Raw genomic sequence first — 21686 nt, 5'->3', positions numbered from 1 at the left:
TCTCTCTCCTGCTTCTCCTTAATTTTTGAAGAAATGAATTTGTTAAAAACTGTTCAACTATTGTCCTTCTCTCTCTTTGAGTCAACTACTCACCACATTTTATAAATATAAGTCTGTACACCTCCAGAATGAATGTGTAGAGGAGAAGAGACTCCAGTTTTGTTTTCATACCAATCAGCTTCACACACATTGCCTCTGGACAAACACAACAGGGGCGTAGGAGCAACTCTGACGGTGGGGTGTGGGGGGGATTTTTTTTACAGGGGTCTAGGATTGCTTTTAAATGCTAATTTCTGGTGACTTTTGAGAAAAGGATACAGACAAAAACTTTACTTACAAATGGGAACATTTACAAGGCTAAAGTGGGACTTACAGAGGGGCACTTACTCTGGTACAGTCCAATCAGTCAGGGCCATTCATTATGTACAGAACATATTCAATTAAACAAATATTTTCTACTCATTCTCTGGTACTGTATGATGAATTTCCCAGTATTTTTCTCACTTCCCCTACAGTATGTCAGGTTGTTACTACTGCTGCTCTACACACTGTATGTTTGGAAACGTAATGTATTTTAACTTATAATAATTATTATACTGTAATAATAACCAGCAACATACACACAAAAACGGTATATATTTTTTGTTAAAGGTAGGCATGAAAGGTCAAACTGAAATTAAAATCTACACAATTAGCTTGGAGGGGCACTTCTCACTATCTTACCTGTTGATTTGTGGCCTCTCTCTCTCTCTCTCTCGCTCTCTCTCTCTCTCTCTCTCTCTCTGTATGTCTGTGTTTGCCCGTGGTTTTTACCATGGCTGCCTCTCTCCTGGATGCAGTTAACACATGCAGTACACCCTTTAGACCTAAGATGCTGTCATTTCATCAGAGATAATACATGATAATTCAGATTGATTCCCACCATGACAGATCATCAGGCTATGAACTCTATGGGCATGGAGAAGCACTTCTCACTAGCTTACCTTTTGGTTTGTGGCCTCTCTCTCTCCATCTCTGCCTGTCTGTCTGTCTGTTCATGGCTGTCACTCTTCTGCCATGATCATGATGACCAAATATGACCCATAATCACTGTGATGAAGTTAAAGACAACTAACCTGAAAGCACTGAAATGTTCCTGCTAGTTTGCCAGGGGTGGTGTGGGGGCAGTTGTCAAGAACCTTACTTACAGTCCTTTGCACTCCTTTAAAAAAACTCTTAGGTCCTCCTTTTTTCTCTCTTCTTGACTGGTGGCATACCCATTGCTAACTTGCTGACCCTATGAATAAGACTAAGGCAGTGATTGATTGTGCAAGTAATTCTGTAGCTAGCAAGTATTTTGGGCTTCAAAACATTCCCTATCAGTTTCTCACACAGCCAGAACTACCCAGCGTTAGCTAGTTAAATAAAACCTTTACTTAAACGTACTTTGTTGTGGCCAACAACAATGACTTTCCCTGGTGCAGTGAGTAATGATTAAGGTGCTTTTTCTCTCACTCACACACTGCACACTCAGGGGTTCAACTTTGGTTTTAGATGGGGGTTCCTTACATTTTTGGGGGCATCTAAAGTTAATTTCCTGCTTTTCTACACAATCTAATATGACCCATGGCCCTTCTAGACGTCTCTATTCAGAACAACAAAAAGTAAGAAAAAATGCCCACAGTCATCGAGCTAGGTGGAATTATTATTAAATATTTTTAAGTGATTGATAAGACTGAACTAGATCAATGATAATTCAATAATCAATATTGTGTTGCACCTTTAACAAATAGCCTAATAAATGAACAACTCTTACAAATAAAGTACAAAGACTTTTGATTGTCTTTATCAAGACATCATCTATATCACATTTCAGCCAGACAGCCCAGCCAGCCCAAGCCACCTGCACGCCCAACACCCACCAGTCTAGTCAATAACTCAACTCTCTCCCCAACAACACAACTTCCTTTTAATTTAAAAAGAAATATATGTCTCAAAGGAAGGGTTTGGAAAAGAAAAGTTTAATAAAAACACACATACACCTACACATACATTAACACACAGAAACAGTACATCCTCCATATAATTAATATCATAGGCCTAATAGTACTGTAGAGCTCTTTTTACTTGCAAACAATATAGCTGGGTCCCCCCCATCCTGTCCCTAGAGGTCTACGGCCCTGCAGCACCCCAAACCAACACACCCCACTCAGCTTTTGGATATTAGTGAAACATTCATTATTGGTTTCAGGTGTGTTAGGCCAAGGCCAGAGTGACAACCAACGGTATGGCAGACCCTGCGGGCCAGTACTGAGCAGCCCAGCAGCTAGGGATTGCCTAAACAGGTACAGTATCTCCCCTTACGTGGGCATGTTTTCAATGCAGACTCTTTTTGTCATACAGTATTCCATATAAGGCATCCAGACCTTATGAAAGTTGCCCAGTATATCCTTAATCTTGTAATAAATTAAATCTAGTGATACATAACTTGACATTCCTGCCATCCCTTGTGACATTGTGGGAGCATAAACAACTTTCCAATTAATGGCTATGCATTTTTTAGCCGCTATAAATGCTAGGTTAGACAGTTTCTTCTAATGACAGTCTCCAGTATCAACATTTCCAAACAAACAAAAACAGGGAGAAGGGAGAATCTGTAGACATGCTGATATAGAATAACATCTTTGCCAGAATTCAGCCAGCCTTCACAAGACCATAACATATGCAAATAAGTCCCCTTTTGTGTTTTACACATCAAGCAGAATAATACAATGTCTGAGTGCATGATATGTGTATGATAGAGAATAAAGGGTTGTATCTGCAAAAGTTCACCTCTGTGCCTTCACAGACTGGTCTTCCCTGGCTGTCTGACCTCACCTCCAGCACAGACTGGTCTTCCCTGGCTGCCTGACCTCACCTCCAGCACAGACTGGTCTTCCCTGGCTGCCTGACCCTGATGAGACCACTGTCACCATCTTATCCTTCTAAGATGAGGCATTACACAGAATTACCTTGTTGTACATTTATACATTATATTATTCAAAAATAATATTAATGGTTCAATAATTGAAATGTCCATTATGCCCAGATCCCAGACTGTAGGCTACCAATCAACTCAAGATGGAACTTTGTATCCATTCACTGATTGTTATAATATACTGCAAAATTCACTTGAGCTCCGTAGACTGGTCTTCCCTGGCTGTCTGACCCGGCAGGGACACCTGTCACCATCTGATCCTGCTATGATGATGAGCATAGTGTCGTGTACTGACTGTGCAGAATATCGATCTTCAATCGCTGGTTTCATCATTTGATTCAGGTCTAGTGTGATTGAGGCAAATATAATAGCTAAAGTTAGTGAGCTAGCTAGCTAACGTTAGCCAACTTTTGGCTAGTTCTAGCTAATGGTACAATGGTACATCATAAAATGTACTTCTGTTGATACGAGACAAAACAAAGGCTACAAAACATTTCCATATACACAACAGCTGTTAGATACTGCTACCTGACAGATAGCTAGCTGTGGTAGCTACTAGCTAGCTAACTAGCTACTAGTAGTTAATTCACTTCAGTCGAGAGGGGATGAAACCCTTAGCTAATGTAGCATGTCAGTTGCAGTACTAGCTCAGCACTGGGAATAAATAAAATGTTTTCTGTCAAACAGCAGTTACCTTGTCTGCTAGATCAGTCAACTAAAGAGTAGCCAGTTTCTGCTCTGCTTGCTTTTACAACTCAGAGAAAAAGCGCAACACAGACAGCAGCTGCCTCTGTTCATCTCTCCTGTGCTGGTCCTATACGCCAGCCTTTCAGAAGCTTTGCCTTCACACAGCCTGTCCGCACACTCTGTGGTGTCATGAGGTCCTAAATCCAGCGGGCTGAACCCGGAAAACAGCCTACACGACCTGAGGTGTCCGCATGGTCCTAAAGCACACTTGTGTCGTGTTTTGTATCACATCTCAATGATAAAACTGGAGGGGGACAAAAATGCAATTTCAGAATGTGGGGGCGTCATGTCCTCCCCGTCTCCAGTTAAAGTTGCACCCCTGGCCACACTGCTTGTAACAACTGAGGGTGAGAATGAAGCAGTCGGTGGGGCTGGGGGAAGTGACTCAAGTTCCAGCAGCAGAGGACTTTTAAAAATGTTTACATGAACAATGAAGTGAGGGAAGGAAATCAGCCTCGGACACAGACACACAGAGTTCAGCATGGAGTTATTTAACAGCCTAGTAAGAAGAACAACTTATGTTTCATACCAAACAATGAGTAACAATGCTTAGATTTCCTTGCTCCACCACATGCTCACGTTTATCGTACAAACTGCTTTCCCCTTAAAAACACACATAATAGAAAGGCAAGCTTTCCCTAACTACAATGAACACAAAAACACAACATGTAAAGTGTTGGTCCCATGTTTCATGAGCTGAATGAAAATATCCCAGAAGTGTTATATATGCACAAAAAGCTTATTTCTCTAAAATGTTGTGCACAAATTTGTTTAAATCCCAGTTAGTGAGCATTTCTCCTTTGCCATGATAATCCATCCACTTGACAGGTGTGGCATATCAAAAAGCTGATTAAACAACATGATCATTGTACAGGTGCACCTTGTGCTGGGGACAATAAAAGGCCATTCTAAATTGTGCATTTGTGTCACACAACACAAAGCCACTTGATGTCTCAAGTTTTAAGGGAGCATGCAATTGTCATGCTGACCGCAGGAATGTCCACCAGAGTTGTTGCCAGATAATTGTATGTTAATTTCACCACCATTAGCCACCTCCAACTAATTTAGCAGTACGTCAAACCGGACTCACAAATGCAAACCACGTGCAACCACACCAGCCCAGGACCTCCACATCTGAATTCTGCATCGTCTGAGACCAGCCACCCGGACAGCTGATGAAACAGAGGAGTTTTTCTGTCTGTAATAAAAACCCTTTTGTGGGTAAAAAATAATTCTGATTGGCTGGGCTTGGCTTGGCTCCCCAGTGGGTGGGCCTGGCTCCCAAGTTGGTGGGCCTCTGCCCTCCCAGGCCCACCTATGGCTATGCCCCTAAACAGGCATGTGGAATCCATAGATTAGGGCCTAATGAATTTATTTCAATTGACTGTTTTCCATACATGAACTGTAACTCAAAAGAATCGTTGAAATTGTTGCATGTTGTGTTTATATGTGTTCAGCATGCATACACTACATGGCTAAAAGTATGTGGACACTTGCTCGTCGAACATCTCATTCCAAAATCATGGGCATTAATGTGGAGTTGGTCCCCCCTTTGATACTATAACAACCTTCACTCTTCTGGGAAGGTGTTCCACTAGATGTTGGAACATTACTGCGGGGGCTTGCTTCCATTCAGCCACAAGAGCATTAGTGAGGTCGGGCACTGATGTTGGGCGATTAGGCCTGGCTTGCATTCGGCTTTCCAATTCAATAGAAAGATGTTCGATTGGGTTAAGGTCAGGGCTCTATGCAGGCCAGTCAAGTTCTTCCATGCGATCTCGACAAACCATTTCTGTATGGACCTCGATTTGTGCACCGGGGCATTGCATGCTGAAACAGGAAAGGGCTTTCCCCAAACTGTTGCCACAAAGTTGGAAGCACAGAATCATCTAGAATGTAATTTTATCTGTAGTGTTAAGATTTCCCTTCACTGGAACTAAGCGGATAGCCCAAACCATAAAAAACAGCCCCAGACCATTATTACTCCTCCACCAAACTTTACAGTTTGGCAGGAAGCGTTCTCCTGGCTTCCGCCAAACACAGATTTGTCTGTCGGACTGCCAGATAGTGTAGCGTGATTCATCACTCCAGAGAATGCGTTTCCACTGCTCCAGAGTCCAATGGCAGCGAGCTTTACACCACTCCAGTCGACGCTTGGCATTGCACATGGTGATCTTAGGCTTGTGTGTGGCTGCTCGGCCACGGTAACCCATTTCATGAAAGTCCCGACAAGCAGTTTGGAACTCGGAAGTGAGTGTTGCATCCGAGAGTTGCCGATTTTTACGCCCTTCAGCACTCTGTGGTCCCGTTCTGTGAGCTTGTGTGGCCTACCACTTCGCGGCTGAGCCGTTGTTGCTCCTAGACATTTCCACTTCACAATAACAGCACTTACAGTTCACCGGGCCAGCTCTAACAGGGCAGAAATTTGACAAACTGACTTGTTGGAAAGGTGGCATCCTATGCTGGCATGTTGAAAGTCGCTTCAGTATGGGCCGTTATACTGCCAATATTTGTTTATGAAGATTTAATGGCTGTGTGCTAGATTTTATACACCTGTTAGCAACGGGTGTGGCTGAAATAGACGAATGCACTAATTTGAAGGGGAGTCCACAAACTTTTGGCCGTGTAGTGTACATATCTGTTGAGTGAGTGAATCCCAGGAATTGATCTCCAGGAGCATAGCCCGACCTGTGAACTTTCACCCCAAGGTTGCTTATCTCCGACAACACACACACAAGCACACACACACACACACATATCCCCTGTGACAGAGACCACCACCACCCTCTATACACTGCCTCAATTATCCCTCTATAATTAATGGAACTACCTCCCAGCTTAATGCACTGGCTGGATCTCTGGCAGGAAATCAAGGAAGAGTGCCTTCATAAATATTTAGAGAAACTGCAATTCAATTTTCAGGCGCAGAAAACAATGTCCCACTAAGACAATCTTTACAGTACACAATGAAAGCGAGAAGTTGCTTGAAAGTGCATTTCTTGCTCATTGAACATAGAGCCGTACAGTGTGTGTGTGTGTGTGTGTGTGTGTGTGTGTGTGTGTGTGTGTGTGTGTGTGTGTGTGTGTGTGTGTGTGTGTGTGTGCATCCGTGCATGTGTGTGTGTGAGAGAATGAGAGAGAAATTACTTTTAACACAAATTGACAGGGAAATATATTGATAAGACCACTCTCTCCACAGGGACTCTCTTCACAGGAAAAGTTAGACAAATATGACCAGCACCACATGGGGACGGTGCCTGTACCAAGAACAGCCCCCATCACTGGTGGCCCAGCTGCAAGCTATGAACCTCTAACCTACAGACTTCAGTAGAACTTAGACTGGTCTCATAGACTAAACGTAACATAGTAAACAAAGATCTGCACACGTTTAACCCTATCACCACAGTTATAGATCTACAACAAGTAGGCCTAACTGCATGCTTTTCATGATCAGTAAATACCAATTGGTCATGTAATTTCAGATACGTGAGGGTAGCCTCACAATATCTCTAAATATTGGCCACAATTAATTGGATATTTGAGTGATATAAAACAAAAGTGAACTTTACCTGACAAGTATGAGTGGTTTAGGTTAATTCCCCATCCTTTGTGGGGTCTGCCTGTCAAGCAGCCGAAGGGCACATTTGCCAAAGTAACGTTACTGTTTACTTTGCAAGCTACCAGTAGAAACTTTGTACAGTTGGCTAAACAGTGGTAAGTAGACCTCAATATATTTTTTTATTCAACCAACGTAGACTTACGTAGTGAAGTTAGCTAACATTATCCCATTTCAACATAGTTTTTAAATAATGTTTAATCACAATTACTGCTGGCAGACATGATAGGCTACATTGATTGATGGACCATGTCAAATTGGCTAGCTAGCTAATAACAGATCACATGAATATGGCTAGTTAACAAGTTAACTTTCAGAGGATAAATTAGATTGCTATGTCCAAATATTGTTTGATTTGCTTGCAATCTATAGTGGTGATGACAGTAGTCAGACTGACAACCAGGACAATGTCAAGCTCTTTCCAAAAGCCTAATCTCTGATGAAGAAAGCTAAATGACACATGTTGTTTGTTTTAGCTAGCTAGCTAGCTACATGACAAGTTTGATCTAAATTATATCATCAACTGATTTCAGCCAGTGTATGGCGGTGGATTGACTGCATTGTTTGAATGGAATGTTGGCATATTGGCAGTTAATTTGAATTGAATCATTCCTCTAAAACTAGCTGGCTAGCTAGCTAACAAACATACAGTGCAGATAAATTCTTCAAATTCATGATTTAGACGATATCTTATTACAGTTCTGGCAAAACCATGGTTGACCAACTCCCTGATCAAAATGGCTGACTTTTATCCCATAATAAGAAGGTTCATGTCCATTCTAGTATTCTAATTCCTAATTCTATGTTCATAACATATCATACGAAATCACACAAATTAATACATACCATCCCAAACAACATTTCATACTATTTCAGTGTCCTGGAATTTAAATTACTATGTTACGTCTCCCCTGAGTCAAGGTTGCAAAGCCAGTAGCCTGTATGTGAGACTCCCATCCATAAACAAGATGAGAGCCGAAATAGCACTGAGTTCTAGCTGAGAGAAATCCTTCACACCGTGCCCCAAACATGCCTGAGTATTTATTTTGAGCAATACTATTACAAACAAATTGCAACAAGATGACACAAAAAAAATCAACTAATTAATCTTGCCTAAATGAGAGTAGATATTTCACAACGATAGGCCATCTGTAGGCTTATGTCACAATAGGCTACTGTAGCCTATACAACACAATGCCAAATGAAAGCGTTTAAAAGCACTGTTCAGTTGGTGACAGTCAATCAACGAAATAATTCATGGCATTAATGTTGATTTTACAACGTCTGCATAATTTACAATAAAACAGGTGTTGTCCCAACTGGACATGCTTACCAGGTGTGAACACGTTCCAGATCTGTTTCCCGCGAAATGGGTCAATTTATAAATAACAATAAACAGTGAGCCACAAAACACACACACACATAAACTCACATGTTGGATGAATATTAATACTTAATTAACGAAATACTTACAGAGAAACCTGCCCAAAATGGACACGAATGTCTGACCCTTGGTGAGGTAGTGAGGGCCAGAGCGGCAAAACTGACTGCCAAAATCAGACTTCCCAAAACCATCTGAGAAACTCCGAGAGAAAGCATGATCCGAGTCCGAGTCCGAAACTCTCTGAGTCTGGAGAGGCTACGGGACAGGGACGCGGGGCTGAGCGAACGACCTCGGGGCATTGCTTGGACTGGCATTGTCACGAAGAAAACAGAGTGTATGTATCAGCTATTGAAAACAATGGGTTAAGCTATTTCCATCAGCATCCAAAAGTGGCACCTAACAGCAAAGCAAGTAACCGATGTCCAAACGTTAAGCTTGATAAGCAACGGTGTCCAAAAAGCAAATAACATCAGTCCTACTAAATGGTTCCTTTGAAAGAGTCTCCATTAAATTGCTTAATTATCCCAAGATGCAGATGCGTAATTGTCGGTTATTCTGAAGGCTACAACAGTGTGATGGATGAGATGCGCAGTGACTTTCTTGTGCTGCTACCCAAATCGATTTCGCAAAAACACAGGATAACGCGCTATTGGCTAAGGTAACCGGGTTCTCGAGGAAAAGCTTGAGAAATGGTCCATCAAATCATATGCTCCCTTATTTTCACTGCTACAGGATACATTTTAAAGAACCTCAGCAAGTATAAACGTATAGCTGAAATGACACGGGAATAGTGTCGCCCTTTAACGTAGTATTCTAGTATTCCCGCTGTCAAACGCGCGGCAGGGTACCATGCACAGAGAGCGTGGCCGTGGGTATGATGTTTCACACAGGCGCAGGGTTTTCACAGACAGCAAACTACCCGCGGCGGCAGGAGGAGATGCAGCTAGCGTGTTTGGGGCAATCAATACTACGACGTTGCCACTTCGCTTCCCAAAAATAGCCGTATGCGATTGCGTCTACAAATAATTAGACTATATGAACATTAAAAAGATGACCATGCTCTTATCATTTGTGAAGCCATGCACTTATCCTTTGAGATGTCTATGAATTGTCTGAATTCAAATGACCAATTTCTCATACATTTCTTCAAATTATAGCCTCCAACCAAATGTTTGAATGATCCATCTATAATTTATACAGACAAGCCTACTTTATTAGATTCACAAAGGCTGAGAACCATCAATTGAGATGAAGTACAAGACACTTTTAGTACATTGGGAGTAAAAACATGCATTTGCCTTATAACAAGTTGATACTCTCCATATTTGTAATGCAAACAAGTCCCTAATCTTTGAATACCAGCCTGCTGTGGTGCTGACCTTGCGGAGACAGCCACAGGGCTCTCGAGCACCATCTGCACCGGCCAAGCTGGTACTGCACTTAAATCATGCCGCAGTATCTAAAGAGAATAGAAATTCTACAGCAGCAGCAGCAGCCCCCTCCCCACCCCCCAATCCAGTCTAAGCAGAAAACGAACATGATTGCATATTTCACCTGGGAATCCTTTAAACTATTAGAATGGAATATTTGGCTCATAAAAATAAAAAAGACAAAACCCCAGAAAGACTTTACTTTAAAAATGTTTTTATTCATTAATACAGTGGTATACTTAAAATTGTGTCACAAAGGAGAAAAAAGTCAGCCACACGTGAAGAGCTAATATCCAATTGAAGCTGTGTTATCATATATAAAGAAAATAGTACTGGTGTGCCGTAATATATGGTCTATTAGTACAAAAATACATTTCAGGGCACAAAATAATACAGCATCCAGTATCACAAATAAATGAGGGAGACAGAGCACACCCTTTTAAAGAACAGGTTTGAAAAGTTGTTTAACCCAAGCACTTTCCTCTTTTGCAAATAACCATAAAAAGATTGTGTGACAATTATTATTTATATGTAGTGTGAATATATTGGTAGAAAATGTGGATTTTATTACTGCTAATAGTTACAAGTTCCAAGGCTCAAGGGTATAACCAGATTAGAAAGTAAACCATGGTCAATTCATTTATTTTTTAAAACAGTTTTCTCTAAGTTTTATACAAAATAACAAAGACATACAAAAGTTCATTTACAAACCAAGAACCAAGGCCATATGCTAACTTTATGTACAGCCACTTGTCTTTTTGTCATGTTTTTCTTTTTCTTCTGAAGTCATATGCATAGCAGATAAAGAAAGAATACCTTTATTCGCTTCAATTGTTCTTGTGCGCTAAACCCAAGTTCATTTATACAGTGGGTTGACAAAATGGCAAGAGAACTTCATTTGTCCATAATTTATTATCATAACTTAGAAGAACCCAGAGGTTTTTACTGAAAAAGTGAATAATATGCAGATAAGGCATCACTGCTTGTTAATGTAAGAGGGTTTTAACATGGTGAGGGAGAACTGAGCAGGCTTCTGGACCTGAGTCATAGCACATGCATAGATCTTGATACAGCAGGAGTAGAATTCTGGTAGTCAATACAAAGTGAATCCAAGGTCAGTTTACAGAAAGAGAGAAAAAAGGAAAGGAAGGAAGAGCCATTCGAGTCACAGGATGAACATGTTAGAGGCATGAGCTGGGCTTTAAATCCACCTCAATGTATTCCACCTGTATCTTCATTTTCTCTTCTGCGGATGCTTGCCAACTTCACTATCACCATAATCATTACCACAGAGCCATACATTTAGAAAATGTGGCTCTGCATTGACATCACTTTACTGCCCACCTCCCTGGCACCGAATTCCAAAACCATCACAAATCTGTCAATGTGGAAAAAACATGACCGTCTTTGTAAGTCAGCCAATTCAAAAGGTGACAAAAAAGGTTGAATTCTGATTCTTGAATTCTGATTTCTAGAATTGAATTTAAAATTATATTTATACCATATACTATATATACTGTATGCATATATAGTATAAATACACCTACATGTATGTCCATCTACTTCAAAAGTAAAAACCTCAAACCATTTTCCTGTTATGTAACAATTAAAAGTTAAAACTTGGCGTATAATGTGATGAGTTACTCAGTGGCACAGGGCATGCATTCCATCACTGGTTAAATCGTTGTGTGTTTTGTATTTTCTTCAAGACCTCGGAAAGAGTTCAAGGACAGCACATAGGGGCAACTTCAGTCTCCTTCCATCTTCCATGGGCACAGTAAACAACACTGGAGCACTGGGTGTAAATACATCATTGTGTATGGTCCACACCTGGAGAAATGGTGTGTGTGTGTGTGTGTGTGTGTGTGTGTGTGTGTGTGTGTGTGTGTGTGTGTGTGTGTATGTATGTATGTATGTATGTATGTATTATCCATCCTTTCCCATGGTTTCACATTCAGTAACAGGCCAGCTGTTGCACTCTTCAGAAGTGGTCGATGAGCACAGACACACAGTTGGCTCCCACCAGGTAGTTGGGGTCTCCAGGGAGAGACTGATTCTGCCAACTCTTGGGATCACCTGAGGGGGAGAGAGAGAAGGAACATGGTAATGATAACAGGTGGAGAAAGGGTATAAGGTTCATAATACATAATGCACTTCTTGCTAAACTGACAACCAGCAAGCTCCAAACACTAAACTAAAACACCCTCTGTTCCATTAAAGCCATATATACATGCTGTTTTTGGTAGGATGTAGCTTGACAGAAGTAAACTTCACATTACATTGCTAAAACCACTCTTGATTTCAAATTATAGCTCTTAAGGATAGAGTATGTACTGGCAGCGACTGTAATTTGCGATTAATGGCCCAAGCCCAGGCCTTGAGCCAAGAGTATTGCCTCCACAGAAGAACACATTTCAATAATTGTTTAAAAAAATGGCTTTAGACTCAAAACTGTTTCTTCCAAACCACAATGCAGTTGCATTTTAAAGCACCGTTATTTCAGATAATTGCTTTCATTCCCTCGGGGCCATGTGAGTAAAGTGAGTTATATGAGATCTTCAGATCAAAGTACAATTTCAGGCTTTTAGCATGCGTTGTTGTTCTGATAGGACATCACAAGTGAGGATAATGCATCCTAATCATTATAGTGTAATTACGCCTAAATATCAAAGGGATTTTAGCAATGACAGGTCCTATCAGATAGGATCCATATGAGGACCAAGAGGTGTTTAACTGATTTTACTCAGATCAATTGTCAATGACTCCGATTATTTGTTAGAGGTTCACAATTAGTCAGTGCAGCAGGAGGAATGTTCACTGTGAAACTCATAATGACATCAGTACATTAAGGTAATGTTTTGTCAGAAGCAAACTGATTATGTGTGGTTTGGATTGAATCTCCCCTGTCTGTGAGCAGACTTCTTTCAGAACCATTCCAAACCAAGACCATTAAGCCACACACTATGCTGCTTCCTTACTGGAAACTCCCATTGTGCCTGGGCAGCTCAGCACCCAACTAGAAAGGAGTCAGACTCAGTGAGGAGCAAGACACAAGTAGAGCCTAAATGAAGCTAAAGGGCCTTGTTTTACAATAAGAGGATTAGAACACAGCCCTGTAATCCTTCTACAACGAAGCAGGACTACAAACAAACAAGCCAACAGTAGGATAATTTAGCCCTTCATGTCCAATTCTAGCTGAGAGTAATTAGTAGCTAATCCACGGCTGTGCCAAGTTTACCATTAAGACATATAGAGGAGCGGAGGGAGAGCAAAGAGTTGACTCGGTTCTGTTCTGATGCTGTCAGACAGATCTCAGATCCAACCCACAGGCTGTTCTCACATACACAACATCTGTTACTACTGAGGGAGCCATGCGTCTGTCTCTGAGAGGGTCCTCTTCCAAATTTAAGAGGACCGCTGACCGCTGTGTTTCAGGATAGACGTTTGGGTGGCTATGTGAGAAAAAAAATCACTTGTGGGAAAAGAATGTGGAATGATTCACTACAACAAAAGACCTTACTAATCTTATCAACACAAAACTGATCGGTGGGATGCATGTCCAATGGAACCATATCAATGTCAAACATGACATACACACTAAGTGGAGAAAAGAACGGAAAGAAAGATGTTTCAGCATGAAAAAGCAATGACAAGAAGAACTTTGATCTGAAGACCACATCAAATAAATAAAGATCAGTGGAGGAATGAGTGAGTGAACAAAACACCAAATAAACGAAACAATCAAAATCATACAAAGTGACCCACAACCATATCAGTTTGTCACAAAGCCAACCCAAAGCCCCGACCCCAAAAGGACAGAGAGAGGACAGCGTACCCGACGAGGAGTCGGAGGATTTTAGAGCAAAAGACCAACCATCTGGGGTCATAGACGCACAGTGAGGTAAACGCAGCTCCACAGGCTTCAGGAACTTGAGGCCGTGAGGGCCACACATCACCAGCGGGCTGAGCAGGGTCTCTCCTTGAAACAGATACGCACCACAGGGTTAAAGGCTAATACACATACATGTACACACAGCGTTCCTAAGATCACTGAAGCTGTTGGGCTCCTTAATGGGTTTAAACAGACACGGTGAACATAAGACAATGAGAACTGTTAAAGACCAAAGGAAAATATACATATCCTAGACAAATGTAAAGAGAGAAGACGACAGAAGAGATGATAAAATATCTGTGAAAACAACATTATCTCACGAATACATTTGGATAGTAAAATAACCCCACTGCGGACTGATACATTATATACAGCGCCTATCATAAGTATTCACCCCCTTGGATTTCTTCACATTTTATTGTGTTACAAAGTGGGATTAAAATGGATTTAATTGTCATTTTTATTTGTCAAATATCTACAAAAAAAATACTCTGTCAAAGTGGGAAATTGTTTTTATTTTTTTGATTAATGAAAAATAAAACACTAATATACCTTGATTAGATAAGTATTCACCTCCGAGTCAATACTTGTTAGAAACACCTTTGGCAGTGATTACAGCGGTGAGTCTTCTTGGGTAAGTCCCTGAGAGCTTTGCACACCTGGATTGCGCAATATTTGACCATAATTATTTTCAAAATTCTCAAGCTTTGTCAAGGTGTTGAGGATCATGTCTAGACAGCAGTTTTCAAGTCGTGCCAAAGATTTTCAAGCAGATTTAAGTCAAAACTGTAACTTGGCCACTCGGGAACATTCACGGTCTTCTTGGTAAGCAACTCCAGTGTAGATTTGGCCTTGTGTTGTAGGTTATTGTCCGGCTGACAGGTGAATTCATCTCCCAGTATCTGGTGTAAAGCAGACTGAAGCAGGTTTACCTCTAGGATTTTGCCTGTGCTTAGCGAAATCACATTTTTTTTAAACCCTGAAAAAATCTCCAGTCTTTGCCGATGTCAAGCATACCCATACACTGATGCAACAATGCTTGAAAATAAGGAAGCATTTACTCTGATGTGTTGTGTTGGATTTACCACAAACATAAGGCTTTGCGTTTAGGCCAAAAAGTTTATTCCTTTGCCATGTTTTCTTTGTTGCAGTATTACTTTAGTCCCTTGTTGCATGTTTTAGAATAGTTTTTATTCTGTATATTTGTATTGTTAATTTCACTCTGTCATTTAGGTAATTATTGTGGAGTCACTACAATCTTGTTGATCCATCCTCAGTTCTCCTATCACAGCCATTGTAGCTGTTTTAAAATCACCAATAGACTCGTGGTGACATAATGAGCAGTTTCCTAGATCCATCTTTGATGTGTCTGGGTGGTTTAATACATCATCCACAGCATAATTATTAGCTTGACCATCCTTAAAGAGACATTCAATGTCTAATTAGATATTGTCAACCATCTACCAATCACTGCCCTTTTTATGAAGCTTTCGAAAAGCTCCCTGGTCTTTGTAGTTGAATCTGTGATTGAAATTCAATACTTTACTAAAAGACCTTACAGATGTTGTACAGTTGAAGTCAGAAGTTTACATACACTTAGGTTGGAGTCATTAAAACTCATTTATCAACCACTCCACAAATTTCTTGTTAACAAACTATAGGTTTGGCAAGTCGGTTAGGACATCTACTTTGTGCATGACACAAGTAATTTTTCCAACAATTGTTTACAGATTACTTCACTTATAATTCACTGTATTACAATTCCAGTGGGTCAGAAGTTTACATACACTAAGTTGACTGTGCCTTCCAGAAAATGACTGTGCCTTCCAGAAAATGATGTCATGGCTTTAGAAGCTTCTGATAGGCTAATTGACATCATTTGAGTCAATTGGAGGTATATCTGTAAGTATTTCAAGGCCTGGGGACATCATGGGAAAATCAAAAGAAATCAGCCAAGACCTCAGAAAAAAAATTGTATACCTCCACAAGTCTGGTTCATCCTTGGGAGAAATTTCCAAATGCCTGAAGGTACCACATTCATCTGTACAAACAATAGTATGCAAGTATAAACACCATGGGACCACGCAGCTATCATACCGCTTAGGAAGGAGATGCGTTCTGTCTCCTAGAGATGAACGTACTTTGGTGCGAAAAGTGCAAATCAATCCCAGAACAACAGCAAAGGACCTTGTGAAGATGCTGGAGGAAACAGGTACAAAAATATCTATATCCACAGTAAAACGAGTCCTATATCGACATAGCCTGAGAGGCCGCTCAGCAAGGAAGAAGCTACTGCTCCAAAACTGCTATTAAAAAAAAGGGGACTACGGTTTGCAACAGCACATGGGGACAAAGACTGGAGAAATGTCCTCTGGTCTGATGAAACAAAAATAGAACTGTTTGGAAATAATGACCATTGTTATATTTGGAGGAAAAAGGGGGAGGCTTGCAAGCCGAAGAACACCATCCCAACCGTAAAGCATGGGGGTAGAAGCATCATGTTGTGGGGGTGCTTTGCTGCAGGAGGGACTGGTGCATGTCACAAAATAGATGGCATCATGAGGCAGGAAAATTATGTGGATATATTGAAGCAACATCTCAAGACATCAGTCAGGAAGTTAAAGCTTGGTCGCAAATGGGTCTTCCAAATGGACAACGACCCCAAGCATACTTCCAAAGCTGTGGCAGAATTGCTTAAGGACAACAAAGTCAAGGTATTGGAGTGGCCATCACAAAGCCCTGAGCTCAATCTCAAAGAAAATTTGTGGGCAGATCTGAAAAAGCGTGTGCGAGCAAGGAGGACTACGAACATGACTCAGTTACACAAGAAGAATGGGCCAAAATTCACCCAACTTATTGTGGGAAGCATGTGAAAGGCTACCCGAAACATTTGACCCAATTCAAACAATTGAAAGGAAATGCTACCAAAAACTAATTGAGTGTATGTAAACTTCTGACCCACTGGGAATGTGATGAAAGAAATTGAAAAAAGCTGAAATTAATAATTCTCTCTACTGTTATTCTGACATTTCACATTCTTAAAATAAAGTGGAGATCCTAACTGACCTAAGACAGGACATTTTTACTAGAATTAAATGTCAGGAATTGTGTAAAACTGAGTTTGAATGTATTTGGCTAAGGTGTATGTAAACTTTCGACTTCAACTGTATATATGGGGCAAAGAGGAAATGGTAGTCATTAAAAAATCATGTCAGCACCTATTATTTTCACACAGAGTCCATGCAAGTGATTATATGATTTGTTAAGCAGTATTTTACTCTTGAACTAATTTAGGCTTGCTATAACAAAGGGGATAAATACTTATTAAATGACTATATTTTTTAAAATTAATTTGTAAAAAAAAACAGTAGAATTTTCTTTTCACTTTGACATTATGGAGTATTTTGTGTAGATCAATGACATTTTTTTTGTAACGCAACAAAATGTGAAGAAAATCCAAGCAGGGTTTATACATCTAATACCCACTTTAAAGCTAGCAATTAAGGTAGCTAAAAACACTTAATACTGAGGAATAGAATATCTTCAGAGTCAAATAAAGCTTGGCAAAAGACCCCATGTGAAATCTTCTAACTCCGGTGTACCATGAACCCATGTCTGACCTTTCTCCTTGTCCAGGGGGGGCAGGATGCTGTTGTCCCGGCAGACTTTGAAGTAGATCTCCTGTTCTACGCCCTCGGGGATGGCCCCCTGTGGGATGATGATGCTGACACCCGTCTCGATGGAGCTCAGCACCCCTCCATTACAGTTGAAGACCCCCCGGGCCGTGGCCACCACCGTGTGACCTTCATCCTCATCATCATCCTCCAGAGCACTGGGGCTACAGGGGGAGAGAGTTGTCACAGTCAGATACCAGAACATGGAGCCAGTTAGAGCCCACCTCTGAAACATTTGTGACAACTTCTGGACGGATAAAGGCATTGGTATCATTCAATGTGTAAACTATAGAACTGTAAGAAACATGACCATGTGACTTTCCTTTCTCTAGCCAAGCATAGAAACACTCCACACTCCTGGTGTGTTACTTCCATAACACATGAAGCGAGGCGATAACACTATAATCTACATATTATAACTGAACCCAGTATAGTTCAGCCAGTGGGTAGGATGCCCCTCTAGGGGTGATGTTGAATCCTCTCACCTGACAGGGATGGCCTTGGGCACAGCGTTGATGTTGTTGTGCTGGTACTTGGACCTGTTGTCCATGGTGCGTGTGAAGGTGTCCATGCCAGAGTCCAGGTCTGTAGGCTGGGGGGAGATCTGGGGCTTGGCTGGGGCTGTGCTGTTGGCTGGGGCCTTGATGGCTGGGGTCAGGTCTGTTTTGTTGTTGGGCAGCAGGTTGTGGTTGAACTTGGGGCTGTCAAACTTCCTCTCGAAGGGCTTGGCGGAGTTGGTGTAGGGCTTGGGGACGTAGCGGTTGTAGCTAGTATTGGCTGGGGCCTTGGGTTGTTCCTTCATTGCCATACCGTTCACTGGAGACTTCTCAGGGTAACTCTTCTGGGGCAGGTAGTTGGTCGTGACTGTGTCTGCTTTGGGAGAGTCATGGGGATCTGGTAAGTGAGTCACAGTGTGTGTGTGTGTGTATTATATTTATAGATGAAAATACCGCATGTAGAACTAGACTAGTGTGTGTCCTACACTATAGTGCTTACCCTCAGATGAGGTGGGTTTGGGTAGTATGGCAGGTGGGGCAGCGGGGGTAACCTGGGGAACGGGTTCATATCTCCTCTCCACAGGACTGACCTTCTCCACTGACTCTGCCCTGTAAAAAAACAAGAGCACATTCAACCAATGTCACAACGATGGCACAAACATTTGGGTTTAAGGTAAAGAATAATTCAGGCCAGGGTTATAATGTATCACAGTTTGTCACACTTACTACTTCAAAAATATACACTTAAACAGAGATACATCAGTGATGTGCCATGTATCCTCAAGAGGAAGGTTCAATTACCGCAGTCCAGTTAGTCTGTTAGTTTTAATAATACACAGTGGCTCCATCTAGTTAATTTACTGTATTCATTTACACAGATTGCTACAACACACACTTTAAAATATGCTTTCCACTACTAGTGCCCATAAAACCTTACAGTGCAATTGATCATTTTGTAGCAGTTACAAGTGAATGGTTTTGTTAATTAGGTATTTACAGAATGGGGCAAAAACCATGTAGACAAGGCCCTACTAAAAATAAGTTTGTCAAAACAACACATAGGAGAATGGAGCACAGCAATACTGAAGCAAATAGCAATACTGGCGCATACAGTGCAGCTTTGACATCCAAAGTAGCCTGAATATCTCGAAGCAAGTTTTACAGTGGTAAAACACCTTGTATGAACAATGAAACCTATTGTTGATAGTTGAAAGAACGAATAAAAGAATACTGTGATGGTATCTTTCCCTTCCCACACTTAATCTTGTATCTTTGGCATGGTCTTTGACTGAAGCGGAGATTGCACACAGTGTGGTACATCAAAGTAACCCTTCTACTGCCGCCCAGGAGGATAACAAAAAAAACACAGCTTGCCTTCAAAACGTAGTTTTTCATTTGTCAGTATGGGCCAACCACCAACTCTGTCCTTTCAACTATAAGAGGACCATTTCCAAGGCAGGGTGAATCAATGTTCTGGTGGCGGCAGTGTGTGTTGCTGAGAGATATACCGTAGCCTAGCTTTAGACCCCAGGAGTAGTGTGTGTGTGTGTAGCCAAGATAAAAAGCTTTAGATCCCCATGAGGTTTCTGTCTGGTGAGTGTGCTGCAGGGGGAGAGTAAGCTATATTGTGTCTCCCACCAGAGTATGTGAGCGGAGCTTTCCAACCACTCCGCTAAAAAACGCTCCTCTCTCAAAAGAAGAAAAATAATAATAAAATGCTGCTCCAAATTTGCTCCATTCATTAAAATCACAATTTAAACAACCCCCATCTGTTTTAGTGACAACCTGGACCTACCATTTGGGTTTGAAGTATTGAAACCAAACCACAATGGTTTGAATGAAAAGCATTTTAACAAACAACAGGAAAAGGTGACTGTAAGAAGCGCTCATCATTTCAAATGGGCTACATGTCATATTAAACAGCATATAAACACTAAATAGGTCAGGAGTCAGACACGTAGCCAAAAATACATTATTTAGGCTATATTATTTCAAAGTTGTAGCCTACAAAGAAATACATTTTGAAGCATTTGCAAGTGCGACACTAGGCTGTCAGAGACATTAAGTGCTCAGCACTTAAAAAATATTTTGTTGTATTAAATCATTATAGTCTATATATTGCACATATAGGCTGTGATTTACTTAAAATTAGATACAAATTAAACAGAAAAATGCCTTATTAGGCTCCATCTACAGTGCCTTTGAATTTAATTGTTAGAAACATGAGTCTGTGGCTTCATGTGATGGTACCTGGAGAGCAGACCAATAGCGGAGAGTACCCTCTCAGCGCCACTGGTGATGATAAACACCCCCCTAAACACTCTTGCCAGGCCGGGCAGGGATGCATAGTTTTTTTCTTTCTTTTTCCTGTTGGTAGGCCTAAAGGATTTTAGGTAAAATAACCCTATCAAAACAGAAAGATCCTTGGAAGAGGTAATATGCCAGGCCTATTGGGCCAAAATCAATGATGGCCCATTGTATAGATAATAGAATGAAAATTAACTTAACTTTTTAGAGATCTGATCTTGAGTTTTTAAATACTTTGCTACAATGATACACTTAGCTAGCTACCCACCTTGTTCCTTTCTGTTAGCATGTGCACGTAGTAAGTACACCATCATGCTTTTGGGAAACCTGTCTTTTCAGATGATTTAGTTGTGGATACTACATCACTGCACTCCCTCTTGCTCTTGTTCCTCCTCATCTTTGTAAGTCACCTTGATTTTTCACCTGTGTGTTTTATCAGTTTCTTTATGAAAACATTTAGGATACTATATGACAGGGGCTACAGCAGCACACAAGTAGACAAAAAAATGCATGCTGGGCCGGGCATGCCCTGAGCTCATGAAGTGAGCGCTACTGGAGCGAAATTGGAGCGGGCTCCACTCCATTCCACTCACATACTCAGTCTCTCACTACAGTGATTTGATTTCCTACCACATATCCCAGAGAGAGTGACGCGTGGGAGTGAGTTACCTTGGGTAGTTGTATCCGGGATGTGCTTGTGGTTGAGCAGCAGGTTTGGTTGCGATGACAGGTGTTGTCTGAGGAGGTGCCTTGCCTGCGTCCAAGCTGCGCCGGTCAAAGTAGGACAGCTGTTTCCTGTAGTACTCCTCGTCTTCATCTGGGTCATAGTGGTTAGAGCGCACTATGTCATCATCGGACACCTCCCGGGGCTTCTGAGGCTCAGGGACTCTGAGGAGAGAGAAAGAAGGGATGAGGCAATGTTGGGAGGTTAATTAAATACCAGATAAACCATACATAAAGAAATTCCTCTAAAATATATTGTGGGGCGTTTGTTTCAATCTCTAAATCACTACAATTTAGCATAAAACAAATCAAACAGAACTACAATGAAAACATCAGTTCTTCAATGATAAACATGTGTACAGGACAGCCTCTGCAATACGCATGCAGCATATTACTAAAAGAGTAAAAACCTCCAACTCTGCACATCAGTCAGTGTGCAGAGTTGGAAGGTAGTTTCTCT

At 41.2% G+C, this 21686-nt stretch overlaps 2 protein-coding genes across 14 annotated transcripts in view; both read right to left on the bottom strand.

Moving 5' to 3' along the window:
- Window positions 1-9661, bottom strand: part of fam189a1 (family with sequence similarity 189 member A1) — a 131285-nt gene extending 121624 nt beyond the window's left edge. The window contains 1 exon segment of the mRNA XM_042320970.1: window positions 8793-9661. Within this exon segment, the coding sequence (XP_042176904.1) occupies window positions 8793-9017 (225 nt within the window). The 5' untranslated portion in view covers window positions 9018-9661.
- Window positions 9662-10327: 666 nt separating this feature from the next.
- The window catches only part of tjp1a (tight junction protein 1a), a 149562-nt gene continuing 138203 nt past the window's right edge, over window positions 10328-21686 (bottom strand). For 8 of the 13 annotated variants that reach the window (XM_042320964.1, XM_042320958.1, XM_042320966.1 and 5 more), the window contains 6 exons: window positions 21173-21391; window positions 18696-18805; window positions 18185-18572; window positions 17646-17863; window positions 13969-14112; window positions 10328-12209 (listed from right to left, as the gene is read on the bottom strand). In XM_042320964.1, the coding sequence (XP_042176898.1) occupies window positions 12115-12209; window positions 13969-14112; window positions 17646-17863; window positions 18185-18572; window positions 18696-18805; window positions 21173-21391 (1174 nt within the window). In that variant the 3' untranslated portion in view covers window positions 10328-12114. The remainder of the gene's footprint in view (window positions 12210-13968; window positions 14113-17645; window positions 17864-18184; window positions 18573-18695; window positions 18806-21172; window positions 21392-21686) is intronic. The other 5 variants (XM_042320962.1, XM_042320968.1, XM_042320963.1 and 2 more) reach the window with 3 other exon arrangements.

The sequence above is a fragment of the Oncorhynchus tshawytscha genome, linkage group LG04 (genome assembly GCF_018296145.1).
Source record: "Oncorhynchus tshawytscha isolate Ot180627B linkage group LG04, Otsh_v2.0, whole genome shotgun sequence".
NCBI classification, from domain to species: domain Eukaryota; kingdom Metazoa; phylum Chordata; class Actinopteri; order Salmoniformes; family Salmonidae; genus Oncorhynchus; species Oncorhynchus tshawytscha.
This window is presented reverse-complemented; position numbering and strand designations above follow the sequence as displayed.